The sequence below is a fragment of the Pelodiscus sinensis genome, chromosome 19 (genome assembly GCF_049634645.1).
Source record: "Pelodiscus sinensis isolate JC-2024 chromosome 19, ASM4963464v1, whole genome shotgun sequence".
NCBI lineage: Eukaryota > Metazoa > Chordata > Testudines > Trionychidae > Pelodiscus > Pelodiscus sinensis.
Window position 1 is genome coordinate 1,330,542 of NC_134729.1, and position 17,738 is coordinate 1,348,279.

At 71.4% G+C, this 17,738-nt stretch overlaps 1 protein-coding gene across 5 annotated transcripts in view; it reads right to left on the reverse strand.

Annotated features, from left to right (window-relative positions):
• The window catches only part of ZNF385A (zinc finger protein 385A), a 29,378-nt gene extending 13,448 nt beyond the window's left edge, over positions 1-15,930 (reverse strand). The window contains exons 1-2 of one of the 5 annotated variants that reach the window (XM_075901661.1): positions 15,808-15,930; positions 4,546-4,688 (exon numbers count right to left, since the gene is read on the reverse strand). In XM_075901661.1, coding sequence (XP_075757776.1) covers positions 4,546-4,688; positions 15,808-15,817 — 153 coding nt within the window. In that variant the 5' untranslated portion in view covers positions 15,818-15,930. Of the gene's footprint in view, positions 1-1,068; positions 1,242-2,677; positions 2,816-4,503; positions 4,689-6,366; positions 6,497-15,807 lie in introns of those variants that run through there. The other 4 variants (XM_075901660.1, XM_075901662.1, XM_075901663.1 and 1 more) reach the window with 4 other exon arrangements.
• Positions 15,931-17,738: the final 1,808 nt, after the last annotated feature.

Genomic DNA, 17,738 nt, shown 5'->3' on the forward strand with positions numbered 1-17,738 from the left:
AGCTGGGGGGAGGCAGCCCCCCCCAAACACTTACTAATGGGGGGCCTGGCACTGAGGGCCTGGCAGGCACAAGCTGGTAGAGCTGCTGCTCCCCAGGAGGTCGGCTAGGGACGGGCTCCCACGGAAAGGCCCCTCTCAGCCACTGCTCCCCCCCCCCCCGCCTGCTGCAAAGGAAGGAGGCGGGAGCAGGGAGCCAGGGTGCCCGGGTTCTAGCCCTACCTGTGGGAAGGGCAGTGGGGGCTAGTGGGTAGGGAAGGATCTGGGAGGCAGGAGGGGGGCAGGATGCAGCGGCTAGCGCAGGGCCCCAGGGATCACTGCACTCAGGGGGGTCATTGGGGGAGGGTTGCGCCCGGCTGGGCTCAGCTGAGTGACCTTGAGCAGCTCCATGCCTCAGTTTCCCCAGTGGGGGGGTTACACGGGAAGTGGCATGGGGGAGCCCTTCCAGGGCTTTCTGGGAGTCAAAGGTGCCTCCCAACACCAGCCCCCCCCCCCCACCTTGGACTGGGCAGCTCCGGATACAGACCCGCTTGGGGGGGGTCAGGCCGTGGAGGGTTACAAGGGGTTGGGGGACATGGGGGGGTATGGTGGTCCCTCCCTCCCTCCCTCTGTGGGCATGGGGAGATCCAGCCAGGCAGGGGGAGGTCTGGGGGGGGGGCACCCAGGGACCCAGCCCTGAAACAGGCTCTGCCCCCATAAACCCATCAGCAGAGTCACTCCGCACAGGGGTGGGGGGGTGCAGGGGGTGAGAGGAGCCGGATGCGGAGCGGGGGGGCCCGGCGGTGCAGGGGGCTGCGTGGAGGCTGGGGGGGGGGGGGCTGCAGAGACTCGGACAGCGGGGCTGTGGGAGCCGGAGAGAGGCGGGGGGGGCGGGGGACGCGCTGCGGGGACCCAGAAAGGGCTGCAGGTGGATGCGGGAGCCGGGGGGGGGGAGCTGTCGGAGGGGGGGGGGCGGTCTTGCGGCGCTGGGCAGGGGCGGGATAAACGCGCTGGGGGGGATCGGGAGCCGGAAGGTCCCCCCCCGCCCGGGACACCTGCTCCCCCCCCAGCCCGGCCCCCGCGCCCCCTTACCCCGCCCGCGGGGCGACTCCGCAGCGCCCAGCGCCCGGCCGCGGCGCGATCCCGGCCGAGTCCCGGCGCAGCCGGCAGCGGGCGGAGCCCCGGGCCCGGGGCGGAGCGAGCAGCGCCCACCCCGGCCGGCCAGCGCCAAGCCCGCTCCCCCAGCCGGGCGCTTCCACCCCCCCGACCTGCCGGGGGGGGGCAATGACCCAACTGCCCCCCCCCGCGTTTGCACCGCCCCCCCCAGCCACCTGCGACTGGCCGGGACCCGAACTTCCTGCCCCACCCCGGGGTGCCCCTGCCCGGCGCCGAGTCCTGACCCCCCCCCGGACAGGAGGGGCCGCGCTGCGGGGGTCAGGCTGCTCCCAGCGGGGTGCGGGGGCGGTGGATGGGGAGGAGGGGAGCCAGGTGGGGAGCCGGGGAGCCGGCTGGGCGCCCCACGAATCGAACCAGGCCCCCTGGGCGCCAGGCATCAGCTCCTGCATCCAGAGCCCCGCAGCCCCCTCCTGCCCCCTGCGCGGGGCGGCTGGCTCCGGCCCCCAGGCCCCACGGAGCCCCCTTCCCGCAGCTCCCTGTGGCCTGGCCCCAGGGGGGCGGCAGCCACTGAAGGGGCCTCCTGCGACACCCCCTCCACGCACCGGCTGCCCAGCGGCCCCCCGCTTCCGGGAGACAGTCCCAGACCCAGAAACACGCGGCTGCAGGAACGGCAGGGCCTGGGCGCAGGAGGGAGCCGTGGGACACGGGGCGTCACCGGCCCAGCGACCCCCTGGCACCGGCCCAGAGCAGAGCCCAGTCCGGCTCCAGCTGCCCCTGTCAGAGCCCCGCAGCTCTGGACCCACGGCCCCCACCCTGCGCCCGCCAGGACCCACGGCCCCCACCCTGCGCCAGCCGGGACCCACGGCCCCCACCCTGCGCCAGCCGGGACCCACGGCCCCCACCCTGCACCCGCCAGGACCCACGGCCCCCACCCTGCGCCAGCCGGGACCCACGGACCCCACCCTGCACCCGCCAGGACCCACGGCCCCCACCCTGCGCCAGCCGGGACCCACGGCCCCCACCCTGCACCCGCCAGGACCCACGGCCCCCACCCTGCGCCCGCCAGGACCCACGGCCCCCACCCTGCACCCGCCAGGACCCATGGCCCCCACCCTGCGCCCGCCGGGACCCACGGCCCCCACCCGCTGCCTGCCCGGGACTCAGTTTCCTATCTTCACCGCTGCTCTGCACAGCCCCTCGCCAGGCAGGGCTGGCTCCCGAGAGCCACGTTGTGCCAGGCCAAGGACCCAGGCCCAGCTCGGCCCTGCAGGCTGCTGCCAGAGCGGGCACATCCCTGGGGCTTGTTGCGGCCTCCAAGGCAGCTGCTGGGCCAGGCCGGGCTGGGAAGGCCTCTGGGCCTGGGGGTGCCGGCTCAGGGGAGCCAGCCGGGAGCGGGGCCTTGGCTGCTTCCTCCGGGGCGGGCGTGCTCGGAGGTGAGGTCAGTGACCCCGGGCGCCGGGTCCTACAGACGGGCCGGGGCCGCTCCGTGGGGCTGCGGGGACCAAGGGATGGGATGGGGGAGAGGAGACCCAGCCTGGCCCAGCCCTGCCCCCCCAGCCCTGCCGGTGCCCCTCACAGCCCCCACCTCTGCTATTCCAGGCCTGGCTAGACCCCCAAGGGAACCGGGTTTCATCAGATGGTCCCCAGTGGAGGTTCTGCCTCGGCCCTGAGGCCACTGAGCTGGGAGCCGGGCGGCCCGAGTTCCGGTCTCACCTCGAGAGTCTCCCGCCCACTTCCCAGCTCTGCATATCCCCCCCCCCCCCCCGCGGCTTCTTTCTCCCCCCAGCTCTGCAGCCCTGACTCCCACCGACACGTCCTGCTGCTGGTGTTAGCCCCTCATTCCGCCTTTCCAGAGCCCTGGCTCCCAACCCCCCGCTGCTCTCACCACTAGCTCCCACTGCCCGCCCAGGCCTAGAAAGCAGGTGTCCTGCTCGCCACGAGCGGTTGTGGGCTTGGGGGTTTTGTTTTGCCCATCTTCCAACAGGACATTGGAAGGGGGAGCCCGAGGGCCAATGTCCCCTCTCTGCGAGGTGCCCATCCCCACGGTATCTGGGCCCTCACGCTGCCCAAGAGCTACGCTCCTTCGAGGAAAATGCCTGCTGGTGCCCCGTGCCTGGCACTGTGCCCCCCTGGGGTCCTCCCCACTCCAGGCCAGGCTGGAGGGCCAGGGCACCCTAGGGTTGGCAGATTGGGAGGTGGGGACCCCCCGCTGCTCGTGGCTGGAGGGGCCAGGCCAGGCGGGGCACAGAGCCCCAATGCTGTGAAGGCCTCTCGCCGCCCTGCGCGGACACGAGCTGCCCCCCGCGGCTGTACATGCCAGGGCGGCTAGTGGGGCCCACAGCTCTGCCCGGCCTGGGGGCTCATGTCTGGCAGTGTCCTGTGGGCATCACCGGCTCCCTCCCAGCCAGCATGTGGGACAAGAGACTCTGCCCCCCCCCGTTAGCCCTCGGACTACTCCTCCCCCGTTAGCCCTCGGACTACTCCCCCCCCGTTAGCCCTCGGACTACTCCCCCCCGTTAGCCCTCGGACTACTCCCCCCCCGTTAGCCCTCGGACTACTCCCCCCCCCGTTAGCCCTCGGACTACTCAGCGTCTGGCCCGCCTGCCGGCAGCGCATGTCAGGCAGCCGCTGCCAACCCTGGCCCGGCGGAGCTGCGAGCCGCGCCCCGAGTTCGCCAGGTCTCAGCGCAGCTTGTCAGCCGGGGGCTGGGCTCCTCCTACCCACCGTGGGCGTTTGTTTGGTTTGGTCTGCAGGGAAACTGAAAAACAGCAGCCGCAGCCGCCCAGCCCAGCCGGCCGCTGGGCCAGCTCCTCCTTCCCCCCATGGCTGGCCAGCCCGGAGCCGGCCACACGCCCACCTGGAGCAGGGCCGGGCACCGCGGGGCTGCGCGAAGCCGCTAACACCTTCCCGGCAAGGGCTTTCCCCGGCACCCGCCGGCCGATTGGCAGCCCCGCGCCCTCCCGGCGGCCACTAAATCCACAGCACCCCCGGGCAGGGGATGTCAGCGTGGCCACATGGGGGAGGGGCAGGGGAAGTGTGGGGCACTCTGATGGGGGGGTCAGGGGACAGGCACTCGGGGGGACACAGGGGTACAGGCCCCTAAAGCTCCAGGTAAATTCATCCCTGTCTGTCGGCCAGGTCTGGGTACCCAGGGGAGGGTCTGGGGGCCAGGGCAGGTCTGGGGGTCTGGGGGTCAGGGCGGGTCTGGGTACCCAGGGGAGGATCTGGGGGCCAGGGCGGGTCTGGGTACCCAGGGGAGGATCTGGGTACCCAGGGCTCTGTGCTCTAACATGCCCAGAGGATCTCTCAGCCCCCCAGCCCAGCTGTGGGTCAGATCCCTGCAGCGTTCCTGGGGGGGGGGGGGGACCTGGCCCTCGCCTGCCCGGGGGGGGGGGGGGCGCAGAGTCCTACCGGTGCCAGCAGAGCACGGGGTGGCAGCAGCCAGGGCCTTACCGTGCTCAGTCCAGGGAAGAGCCCCACGGCCGGCTGCGCCTCCATGGGGAAGGGCAGGAAGTGCTTGAAGTCCAGCGGCCCCTGGATCATGGCGGGGGGTGCGCGCAGCATGGCGGGGAGCGGGCCCCCCCGGCTCAGGCTCCCTAGACAGAGACAAGGAGAGAGTGTGAGGGCAGCCCGGGGCACCTGGCCGGAGCTGCGCCTGCAGCCGGGGATCCCCGTCCCACGGGGCTAGAACCCACGACCTTTGGCTCCCCGGGAGCAGCCGCTGCAACCTGCTGCTGGACCCCAGGGGGCGCCAGGCTCCCACCCAGCCCAGGCTGGGGCCAAAGAGGGGCTGGAAGGGGGCACCGGTGGGAACCCGGCCTGAGTCCCATGGGCTAGTGTCTGCCAGCCCAGGGAGCTGGCAGGGCCCTGGGGCATGTGGGGTGCAGGGGCAGAGCAAAAGCTCCAGGCTCAGGACCCGGAGTTAACCCTGAAGGTGCTGGGCTGCACCTGGGGGGCTGTGGGGTGGGAGTGAGGGGCACCAGCCGGGCTGGGCGCTATGGCATGGAGCTGAGCAGCACGGGGGGGGCGCACACGCGTGTGCAGGCGGGCATGGTTCTATGTGTGCATGTGAACATGCCCGGGGCTGCAGTGTCTGGGTGGGGCCAGGCCAGAGGTAACCCCCGGGGGGGGGGGGTCCTCTCCATCTCTAGAAAGGCCCCACGGAACTCAGCTCTCCCCCTCCTCCCACCCCAGCTCCTAGGGCCCGACCCCCCCACCTCTCTGACAAGATGGTGCCCCCTGGTGGTGGTTCTGGGCAGTGCAGCCTGCTGCTGGACTGGGTGACCCGGAGGGGGGGGGGGGAGGCGAGGGCAGTGGGGGAGCTGGGCCTGATCTCCCAGAATGCACTGCAGCAGGCCCACCCCTGGCCGTGCCCACCCCAGGAGCAGAGGGGCTGGTGGAGGGGAGGTGCCCCCCCCAGTTGCTCGTTTCCCCCCAGGGCGGAGCCGGTGGGCAGGGATGGAGGGGCCCAGGCAGGCGGGACATGCCCCCCCCTCCATGGTTGATGGAGCCACAGGCCTTGCAATGCCCAGGCGCCCCCCGCCAGGCTGCCCAGCACGGAAGGGCAGGACCCGGGGGGGCCCTATGCCTGCTGGAATTCCCTGGCCAGGGGCAGCCGCCCCGGCCGGACTCTCGGCACTGGAGGGGCTGGAGGGACGGGCCCCGCTATGGGGCCAGCCTGGCGCTGCTCGGGGAACCCCCAGAGGTCCACCCCTCCCAAGTCCCACAGCACAGCCCCACGACTCCCTGCAAGGCACAGGGGTGGGTGGGGAGGAGCATTCGAACCCCCCTGAATGTGGGGGGGGGGGCGGCACCCCCCGCAGCAGAGAACCCAGGAGTCTCCCTCCCCCACACTTGGCACCATAAGCATGTGAGTCCTGTCCCAGCAGAGCACAAGGGAACCCCCCCCCAATTGCTCAGGTTCCCACCGCGGCTACCGACCGGGGGTCTGACCCGCCCGTCTGCAGGCAAAGGGGAGGCGGCGAGCGCCCACCAGCTCCCGGCCCCCCGCCAGGGCTACTGACAATTGGAGCCGGCGTCTAGATGGGAGGCAGGAGCGTTCTCCCCAGTCCCCCCCCCCTGCAGATTGGGGACTCTGCCCCCTCCCCACAGGGCTCTTCAGTCTCAGCGCAGACCGTGGGCCCGGGGAGCTTGGCCGGCCCACAAGACCCTCAGCGACTCCCTCGGTCCAGTCCACCCCCCACACGATCCCTGCCCCCCCCACAGCTGATCTCAGCCTGGGAGCCGGCTGAGCGCAGATAACAACCTACTCACGCTGTGGCTGCCGCGAAGGGAGCTCCTCTGGCTGCTCCAGCCCCAGGTTCGAGCCCCCACGCTGAGAAGCGCGTGGCCCCCTCCCCCCCGGCGCCCGAGCACTCACAGCAGCGACCCCCGGAGCCGAGCGGCCCCGCCCAGGCCTGGGGCCCGGCTCTGCAGGGCTGGATCCGCTTTTCAGGCCCAGGCGCTGCCGCTTCCCTCCAGCGCCTGCTCGCGGCTCGGCTCCTGCTGCCCACAAAGGGGAACTGAGTCCCACTCTCGTTCGACAGGAGCCGGGGGGGGGGAGCTCTGCTTGCAGATACCCCCCCGATGTGCAGGGAGGACAGGTGCTGGCAGCGATGGGCCTGGCGCCCCCCTGACGCCTGCTGCACATGGGGACCGGCCCTGCCCTGCAGCCACCTCTGGGGGGGAGCACGGCACCTGCAGCAAGGCCTCTGCACCCACCGCCTCAGGCTTCCCCAGCCCCACAGGCCTGGCCCCGGCCTACGTCCCCCAGCACAGCCTGACCGGCCTGTGGCTCCCCCGGGACAGCCAGCCCCCCGGCCAGGGCTGCAGCGCTGGGGTCGGGCTCCTGCTGGCACCGCTGGGCCGGGCCGGTGTCCTGGGCAGCGGGCAGCGTGGGGCGGCCAGGCCAGGCCAGCGAAGGGGGCCAGGGGTGTCCTGACCGTCATTCACTGGGGGCAGAGCTCTGGGGAGCGGCCCCCCCACGTCAGGAGACATGCGCGGTGCCGCCTCTCCCTGAACCGGGGACCCCTCTGAGCCCCTGCCCCCCTCTGAGCCGCTGCCCCCTCTGAGCCCCTGCCCCCCTCTGAGCCGCTGCCCCCCTCTGAGCCGCTGCCCCCTCTGAGCCCCTGCCCCCCTCTGAGCCGCTGCCCCACTCCCCACAGCCCCTCTGAGCCCCTGCCCCCGCAGCCCCCCCACACCCCTTCCCCGCCCCCTGCAGCCATGCCTGCATCGCTCCCCCACCTACCTCAGAGATGAGTCTGCAGCCCCTGCCCCCCAGCCCTGCCCCTCACTCCCGACCCACAGCCTCTGCCAGCTCAGCCCTGCTGGTGCCCCAAGGCAAAGCCACAAGCGGCCCACCCTCTCCAGCAGTCTCTGGGCTGGGCCTCCCACCCCGGCTCACTCCCCTTGGGTCTCGGACCAGGCCAGGCTGGCGGGAAGCAGCTGTTCCCGGTTCTCCCAGGGAGGCTCAGTGCCCTGCCCGGACGCCTGTACCCCAAAGCCCTGCTATCGGGGCGACCCTGGGACCGGCTGCCCCCTGCCCGGCCGTCCCCCTCCCTGCTCCTGCGGCCTGCCACTAGGGGGCGACAGGACCCCCCCACACTCAGTGCCAGCGTGTCACCCCAGGGGGCGCCCTGCAGCCCAGGCTCCCCTCCCCCCACCGCCCCGACACACTCAACAGCCCCCCAGACACGAGGGAGGGGCCACGCTGCAGCTGACGGGGGGAGCATCCCCCCCACCGCGCCTGCCCCCTCCTGCCAGCGACAGCCCTGCTCCCGACCTCTGCCCCCCCCTCCGCCCTGCCTTCCCCTCCCCCGGCACGGTGGCTCAGAACAAAGCGGCGGAGGCGGGGGGCAGGCTGGGGGGCCGCCCTGGGTCCGGCGGCTGAGCTGAGTGACCCTGACAGGCATGACAGACGCCTCCGGACGCCCATTGTCCGGCTAATCTGCCCGCGGCCGGGCCGGGCACCGCGCGCTTACCTGCGCCGGCCGGATTCTGCTGCTGCCCCCGGCGCCGGGTCTGGGCAGGGCTGGGAACAGAACCCGGCGCCCCCCCCGCCCCCGGAGCCGCCCCTCCCACCCAGCGCTCACGGGCTCTGGGAGCAGCAGCCAATTACCGGTGCTGAAAAGTGGGGCAGGCGCGCGGCGGGGGGGCGGGGAGCCCGGCGCAGGGCAGGCGTGATGGGAGATGACAGCCCGGCTACCACGGCCCGGCGGGCATGGGGGGCGCCAACCCCATCGCTGCCCGAGCCTGCACGGCACAGGCACCCACCCGAGCCGGGGGGGGGGGGTGCCAGGACGTCTGGGTTCTCCCCCTGGCGTGGGGAGGGCAGTGGAGTCCAGTGGCTACAGTGGGGGGCTTAGGGGGTGGAGTGGGGGGAGCCAGGATGCCTGGGTTCTCCCCCTGGCGTGGGGAGGGCAGTGGAGTCTAGTGGCTACAGTGGGGGGCTTAGGGGGTGGAGTGGGGGGAGCCAGGACGCCTGGGTTCTCCCCCTGGCGTGGGGAGGGCAGTGGAGTCTAGTGGCTACAGTGAGGGGCTTAGGGGGCGGAGCGGGGGGGGCAGCCCTGGGCAGGAGAACCCTGGCAGCACGGCCCTCTTGCCAGGCTCTTAGTGCCCCACTTCCAGGCAGGGCGCCCCCTGCAGCACAGCGCCCCCTAGTGCCCGACTGGCTGCCAGGGGAGAGCGCCCCCTGCTGGTCCCCACCCTGCTCCCTGCAGCGCCCAGCTTGGCCCTGGCAGTCTCTGCAGCCCACCCTGCGCCCCCTGCGCCGCCAGTCACAGTCCTGAGGGACTCCAGCTGTGGGGTGTCTAATGCTCTGGTTTGTGGGAACGGCCCCCCCCAGCTCCACGCAGGCCCCAGCTGGAGAGGCTGCCTGGCCAGAGTATGGGGTCCCCTTTCCCCCCCAGGCTCCATGCACTGGGGACAGAGCCCAGAGAGCCCCCAGCGCCCACGGGCCCAGAACCTTCGACTGGGTCTTGTGGCCACACGTTAGAGTCCAGTTCCTGGCTACAGCAAACAGCCCTGCCCCGCCCCTCCCCCCCAGCCCGTAGCCCCTGCCCCACCCCCAACCTGCAGCCCCCTGCCCCGCCCCCAGCCCGTAGCCCCTGCCCTGCCCCACCCCCTCACCCCCAATCTACAGCCCCCTGCCCTGCCCTGCCCCACCCCCCCTCACCCCCAACCTGCAGCCCCCTGCCCTGCCCCCCGGCCCGCCCTGCCCTTGCCCTTCCCCCCTGACCTGCAGCCCCTGCTCCCCCCACCCCCGACCCGCAGCCCCCTGCCGTGCCAGTGCCCCTCACCCCCGGCCCGCCCTGCAGCCCCCTGCCTCTCCAGCAAAGGGGAGCAGGCTGTTCAGCACACAGGGGGCCAAGGGGCCAGGCTGAGCAATATGAGCCCTGTGACCCCACAGCGCCAGGTGCTGCCCCCTGCTCTCCAGACGCCCCTCCCCCGGGAGCCACGGCAGGAGAAACTGAGGCACAGAAGGTGTGGGAGGTTACCCCGGTAACAGCGAGTCAGGAACAGAACCCAGGCGCCTGGCCCCCGGCCCAGCGCTCGCAGCCCTCTGCCTCCGGGACCCCAGCCAGCAGGGTCACGCTCCGCTCCCAGGTCCATGGGACGGACAGGCCAGATTCCCACGGGCTGCAGGAGGACCGGGCCCCCCAGGTCTCCTTCCCCCTTGAGACGCATCCCCCACTGCACCTTCGGGGGGGGGTCTTTCCTCCCGCTCCCTGCCCCCTGGCCGGGGTGGAGGGGCTGGCGCGGGCTCTGCTGTGGGGCTGCGCAGCAGGGAGAAAGGCCCGTTCCCCCCTCCCCAGCTGGGTCCCTGTGTCCTGGGGAGCCGTGCGCCTCCGCATCTTTGCTCCCACGGCCCCCACCTCTGCTTTGGGGCAGGCAGGGCCCCCCAGCCCACCCGGTGCTGCCCAGACTAAGGGAGACCCCCCGCCCGGCCCAGGCCTCTCTGCTCCCTGAGGCCTCACAACCCAGCACAGAGCCCGGGGGGGGGGGGGCAGCAGCTGGAGCCCCCCTCAGCTGGGACCCTGGCGCAGGGGCCACCCAGACTGGCATGGGCCCCGGGGACTCCTGCTGCACCCCAGCACATCCCAGAGCAAAACCGTCCCGGGCAGCCCGCGCCGGCCACCCCGCCTGTCACCCGGCGCTTAGAAAGAACCCCCGTGCCCTGGCCCCCAGCCCCCCGCTCTAACCACTAGACCCCACTGCCAGACTGTGTCCCAGCTCTGCTCCCACCCCGAGACCATCGCTCCCCTGCCCCGTGGCAGGCTGGCAGTGCCACCCAGCCCCCCCGACTGGCGAAAGGCACCGAGCGAGGGGCCAGCACCTGCAGTCCTCCCCACAACCCCCAGGACGGGGGAGGGGCCAGCTGAACCCCTGAAAGTCCCAAGATGCAACGGGGCAGCATGCAAATGAAGAGGGAGGGGTGGAGCGGGGGGGCGGAGTCACTGGAGAGGCCCAGAAGAAATCCCTGGGTCCGGCCCCCCTGCGCAGAGACTGGTTACACGATGGGGCGTTACCCGGTTAACCCGCTAACCAAGTGACAGCTCTGTCCCTGGCCTGGGGGGCACCCCGCAGCCTGCCCCGGCACAGTGGGGCGCATGGTGGAGGGGGCCCTGCTGCCCCATAGATGCCAGCCGGAGGCCAGGGGCATGATGGGACATGGGAGCAGCGCCCCACCGGCCGCCCCACGGCGATCTGGAGCCAGGAAACGTTCCCGCTGGGGTCAGGCTAAGGACGCGCCCCCCGGCTGCCCCCAAGCGAAGCCCCCTCCCAGCCGTAGCTTGGGGCTTGCGCCAGGCCTAGGGGTGCCCAGTCTGAATGCAGAGACGTGGGGCAGGGCCCAGGGCTGCCGTCGTGCAGGGCGTTTTGGGGGGACCCTGCACAGTAGCCAGCCTTGGCTCCCCCCCACCCCATCAGGCTTGGCCCTGACTCTGTGACCCCCCTGGCCCTTCCACACAGCAGGGGGAGCGTCACTGTCCCCCCCCCCCGCCCTGGGGCGCCCGGGGCCCCTCGCCCACCCGGCCGGCCCGCCTTGGTGCAGCCTGGGAGCAGCCGGGCGGAAAAGAGGCTGATCGCGCCTGACAAACTGGCCCCGTTTCTGCGCTGCCGGCGCGGCACCGGTGGGGGCTGGGCACGCAGCGGGGAGGGGGATGGGCTAGGGCAGCCGCTCGCTTTGGAAGCCCCCCCCTCCGCCTCAGCCCCCCAACCCTCTCCTTGGCACTGTCCCCCGGTACATCAGTTGTAGCCAACCCCTCCCCCCCGGGTGAAGGGGCGTGTGGCTGGCCAACGGCTCCCCCCAGGCCCAGCCCCGGTTACACCCTGGGGACGCAGGGCTGGCTCTGGGGCACCCTCCCCGGCCTGCTCTGCCCAGGGCCCGGCCTCAGAGCCGGCCACATCCAGGCAAACTGAGGCTGCAGGCTGCAGCCCGGCGGCAGCACGCGAGCTCTCCCCTGGCTGCTCGCGGACCCGGGAAGCAACGGAAAAGGGAACCCGCCCGCAGCGCTGCACCACGATAAAAATAACCCCGTAAGCCGCCAGCCCCGGCTTAGAGAAAGGCCCACAAAGCCGCCGGCCGCCCGCGCGGGGGGTGGGGGTGGAGGGGGAGGGGATGCCAGCCAAGCTGCCCGTCCCTTGGCTCCTCCCGCCCGGGGTGCTGCTTCCCGGCTCCCCAGCGCTCCATGCCAGGGCGACGCACCCAGCAACGCAGGGGGGCACCCTCAGGCCTCCGTTCCCCCTGCCCGCCCAAGCGCCCAGCGCAGCCGAGCTCAGCTCAGCTCAGCTCCCAGGAGGGCAGCGCTGCCGAGTAGGGAGAGTTCGTGGTGCCCAGGGGGACAAGCCCCCTCGTGGCCCTGGAACGCCCCCACCGATGGGAAAGGGGAGCAGGCAGGTGCCCAGGCACAGCCCTCCAGCCCCGACCCACAGCCCCCCCGGTGTGTCAGTTCCAGGCCTGCCCCACATCTCTGCCAAGCCACTCGCTAACAGGCGCATGCGTCCCCCCCCCAGAGCACTGGAGTGGGGGGGGGGGGGCGTCCTGCCCCACAGCGCCCCCTGCTGGACTCTGGGAGCTGAGCCCTGTCCCAGTGCCGGGGGGGGGGGGGGCTGTGTGGGGGGCGCACGGGGGGGCGGGTGGGGGTGTGGCAGTCTCCCCGGCTTGAAGCAGTTTCCAGTTTGGGACAGGCACTGTCAGCTCCTCCAGTATACAAATTGTTCATAGGTCGGCAGCCACACACACACACACAGATGGACACAAGAGATACACACAGACACAAACAGAGACAGACACAGACACAGACACGACACACAGATGGACACAAGAGACACGCACAGACACACACAGAGACGGACACAGACACAGACACGACACACAGATGGACACAAGAGACACGCACAGACACACACAGACGCACACACAGATGCACACACAGACGCACACACAGACACACATGCACACACAGACGCACACACACACAGACACATACAGAGACACAGACGCACACACAGACACACAGACGCACACACACACAGACACATACAGAGACACAGACGCACACACAGATGCACACACAGACACACACACAGACGGACACAGACACAGACACAACACACAGATGGACACAAGAGACACGCACAGACACACACAGAGACAGACACACAGATGCACAGGCACAGACGCACACACAGACGCGCACACACACAGACACACGCACACACAGATGCACACGCACACACACACACAGATGCACACACAGACGCACACACACACGCACACACAGACGCACACACACACAGACACATACAGAGACACAGACGCACACACAGGGGGGGCAAACAGCAGCGTGGCAGACACAGCAGGTGAGGACAGGAAGAGGAGACCCCCGGGCCCAGCGGCAGGCAGGACAGGGGCTGAAAGGCCTGCAGGTGAGGGCAGGGCTGGCAGGGCAGGGCTGGCAGGGCAGGGCAGGCTGGCAGGGCAGGGCAGGCTGGCAGGCTCCTGGGACAGGCCAGGGCAGGCCGGGCTTGGCAGGCTCCGCAGGAGCAGCCTGGGCGATGGAGCTCGAGTTCCCATCGGAAAGCTGATTCTGCCACCAGCCCCCCTGTTGTGCTCCTGCCCCTCCCCACAGCACGGTGCCCCCCATGCCCACACCCTGCCCCTCCTCCCGCCGGAACGGGGCAGGACTTGGGGGTCCCTGGGTCTGCCCTCTGAGCAAGGCCTGCCCCAGAGCAGCAGAGGGCACCGGGAGGGGCTGGGCGAGTGGGAGTCCACTCAGGGGGGGGTCCCCCGGGATCCTGGTTCGACTGTACCAAGAGCTGGTTGCCCTGGAAGTGGGAACTGACCCCCCTAACTGCAGTGGCGCCCAGGGATTGGCAGAGCGCCCCGGCGGGTGGTGCCCGTTGGCACTGGCCTCGGTGCACGTCAAACATTTATTCCACACTTGGATGGAAGAAATCCACACAGGGAAAGAAAAGATCAGCGGGCGCGTTGGCAGGGAGGGGGGAGGAATCCCCCCACTGTAGCCCAAAGCCGTGCCAGACAGACCCCTTGTGCTACCCTGCCACTCGCCCCCGGCACTGCCACCTAGTGGGACCTTGGGGATGTCTCTTGGCACCTCGCTGGGAAATCTCTGGGGCTCTGGCCTGACCCCAGGTCACACACAGGAGGGTCAGAGACAGGGCCCAAGGCCTGGAGGAGCAGGAGGCCTGCGAGTGAGAGATGGGCCCAGACACACAGGCAGCCCCGGGCACAGAGCTACTGCGGGGTTAGCCCAGGGCTGGGGGTGAGGGGTACCAGCAGGGGTGAGGGGCACCGACAGGGCTGGGGGGGGACAGGGGCTATGGGGCAGGGGTGAGGGGCACCAGCAGGGCGGAGGGACCGGGGGCTGTGGGGCGGGGGTGAGGGGCACCGGCAGGGCGGGGGGGGGCTGTGGGTTGGGGGTGAGGGGCACCAGCAGGGCGGGGAGACCGGGTGCTGTGGGGCGGGGGTGAGGGGCACCGGCAGGGCAGGGGGGGCAGGTGCTGTGGGGCGGGGGTGAGGGGTACCGGCAGGGCTGGGGGGGGCGGGTGCTGTGGGGTGGGGGTGAGGGGCACCGGCAGGGCGGGGGGGGCAGGGGCTGTGGGGCGGGAGTGAGGGGCACCGGCAGGGCGGGGAGACCGGGTGCTGTGGGGCGGGGGTGAGGGGCACCGGCAGGGCTGGGGGGGGCAGGGGCTGTGGGGCGGGGGTGAGGGGCACCGGCAGGGCTGGGGGGGCAGGGGCTGTGGGGCGGGGGTGAGGGGTACCGGCAGGGCGGGGGGGGCGGGGGCTGTGGGGTGGGAGTGAGGGGTACTGGCAGGGTGGGGGAACCGGGGGCTGTGGGGTGGGGGTGAGGGGTACCGGCAGGGCTGGGGGGGGGCAGGGGCTGTGGGGCGGGAGTGAGGGGCACCGGCAGGGCTGGGGGGGCAGGGGCTGTGGGGCGGGGGTGAGGTGCACCGGCAGGGCTGGGGGGGCAGGGGCTGTGGGGCGGGGGTGAGGTGCACCGGCAGGGCTGGGGGGGCAGGGGCTGTGGGGCGGGAGTGAGGGGCACCGGCAGGGCTGGGGGGGCAGGGGCTGTGGGGCGGGAGTGAGGTGCACCGGCAGGGCTGGGGGGGCAGGGGCTGTGGGGCGGGAGTGAGGGGCACCGGCAAGGCTTGGGTGCGTGATGCTGGTTTGTCACCTGCACGTCTGACTCTGGTGCTCAGGGAGTTTATGGGCGGCAGGGGGGCGGGATGAGACAGGACAGGGTGGGACATGCCCAGGTGCAGGGGAACAGGGCACAGGCTGCTGGGTGGGGCATAAGGAGGGGATGGAGGAGCAGAGGGGGGAACGGGGGGGACGGGGGGGCAGAGAGGTACGAGGGGCGGGGGCAGAAAGGTATGAGGGGGGCAGAGGGGTAGGAGGGGGCTGAGAGGTAGGAGGGGGCCGAGGGGCGGGACGGGGGGCAGAGGGGTAGGAGGGGGCTGAGGGGTACAAGGGGGCAGAGGGGCGGGCCGGGGGGGGCAAAGGGGTACGGGGTGGCAGAGGGGTGGGACGGGGGGCAGAGGGGTAGGAGGGGGCTGAGGGGTACAAGGGGGCAGAGGGGCGGGCCGGGGGGGCAAAGGGGTACGGGGGGGCAGAGGGGCGGGACGGGGGGCAGAGGGGTAGGAGGGGGCTGAGGGATACAAGGGGGCAGAGGGGCGGGCCGGGGGGGCAAAGGGGTACGGGGGGGCAGAGGGGCGGGACGGGGGGGCAGAGGGGTAGGAGGGGGCTGAGGGGTACAAGGGGGCAGAGGGGCGGGCCGGGGGGGGGGCAGAGGGGCGGGACGGCTCCACACTTCGGGCTCTTTTGTGTTCCAGGCTGCGGACTCCAACCCGGTGCCCCCCTCCCGGAGCTGCAGGCTCGGCCCCCCCAGTCCCTCCCCCGGAGCGGGCAGCCAGGGGGCCTGGAGCCCAGCTGGAGCAGCGCCGGGGGGAGGTTGCCGGGCGGGGGGAGCCAGGATCTAGGTCAGAGTGTGGGGCAGGGGGAGGGGGCCGGGACATTGCGCGCAACTTCTCCCCCGCCCGCCCCGTCCGCGGTGGAAGCTGCCCCCGCCTGCAGCCCGGCCAAGTTTCAGCCCCCCCCCCCCCCGCTCCCCGGCTCCGGGTCACCAGGGTCCGGAGGCGCAGCGAGTCCAGCCCCCGAGCCGGGCCGGGCCGAGCCCCGGAGCATCCACTCACCCAGAATCATCCCGCGGCTCCGGGCGCAGCCCCAGCGATCGTGGGGGGGTCAGCGATCCGGGGGGTCAGGCGGCCCCAGCGATCCGGGGGGGGCGGTCAGCGATCCGGGGGGGGGTCAGCGATCCGGGGGGTCAGGCGGCCCCAGCGATCCGGGGGGGGGTGTCAGCGATCCGGGGGGGGCGGTCAGCGATCCTGGGGGTCAGGCGGCCCCAGCGATCCGAGGGGGGGGGGTCAGCGATCCGGGGGGGGCGGTCAGCGATCCTGGGGGTCAGGCGGCCCCAGCGATCCGGGGGGGGTCAGCGATCCGGGGGGTCAGGCGGCCCCAGCGATCCGGGGGGGGTCAGCGATCCGGGGGGGGTCAGCGATCCGGGGGGTCAGGCGGCCCCAGCGATCCGGGGGGTCAGGCGGCCCCAGCGGTCCGGGGTCCAGGCAGGTCCGGGGGGGCTGCCCGGCGCGGTGGGGCGCAGCAGCGAGGGGTCCCCGCGCCGAGCCGCCGAGCCCGGAGCAGCCGCGGCTCCTGGGCAGGGACCCCCGGGGCGACTCGCCTGCCCGGCGCCCATTGGCTGCGCCGCCGCCGCCCGCCCAATGGCAGCAGCGCGGGGAGCAGCCGGGAGCGGGGGCCGGGTTACCCGCCGGGCCAGGTGAGCGCAGCGCAGCGCCGGGCTGGGGCGGGGGCCGGTCCTGCCCGCCTCGACCGCAGACACACACACTGCGGGACAGACACACACACTGCGGGACAGACACACCGACAGCGGGACAGACACACACACTGCGGGACAGACACACACACTGCGGGACAGACACACCGACAGCCACACTGCGGGACAGACACACACACTGCGGGACAGACACACCGACAGCCACACTGCGGGACAGACACACACACTGCGGGACAGACACACCGACAGCCACACTGCTGGACAGACACACACACTGCGGGACAGACACACCGACAGCGGGACAGACACACACACTGCGGGACAGACACACACACTGCGGGACAGACACACCGACAGCGGGACAGACACACACACTGCAGGGCAGTCTCTCTCTGACACACACACTGCTGGACAGACACACACGGCGGGACAGACACACACACTGCGGGACAGACACACACACTGCGGGACAGACACACCGACAGCGGGACAGACACACACACTGCAGGGCAGTCTCTCTCTGACACACACACACTGCTGGACAGACACATACGGCGGGACAGACAGACACACTGCAGGGCAGTCACACACACACACACACACACACACACACACACACTGTAGAACAGACACCTGGGGACAGACTGACACATTCATACACTGCGGAACAGACAGACAATTGGGGACAGATGGACACATTGAGGGACAGCCCAGATCACTGAGACAGACAGACTGGGCCAGGGACACACACACACACACACACACACCTACACATGCGCACACACACCTACACATGCGCACATACTCACATGCACACACGCACACACACGCACACCTACTCATGCGTTTGCACACGCACACACATGCAGATTCACACGTGTACACACACTCATGTGCTCACAGTCACACACATGCGCGCACACACACGCACACATGCGCGCACACACACTGTCAGTCAGGCTCCCTGGTTTACACCCTCTCTCACGCACACACCAAAAGCTTCAGGCTGTGTTAGCCCCACTGACACATCCCAGGGTGTGCTGAGGGGGTCTCGGGGCTTTGAGGTAGGGTCTGGGGTTGGCGGGGTGTGTGGGTGCAGGACGGGTTGCTGTGCTGGGGGGAGGATGAGGAGCAGGTTGGGGAGGGTGTCTGGCTGGGGGTATGAAAAGTGGGTTGAGGAGTTGGTGTGTGAGATGGGCTGGGGATGAGAGGTGGGGGAGGGCTGGAGGCAGGGATGAGGGGTGAGGGAGGGCTGGGGGCAGGGATGAGGGG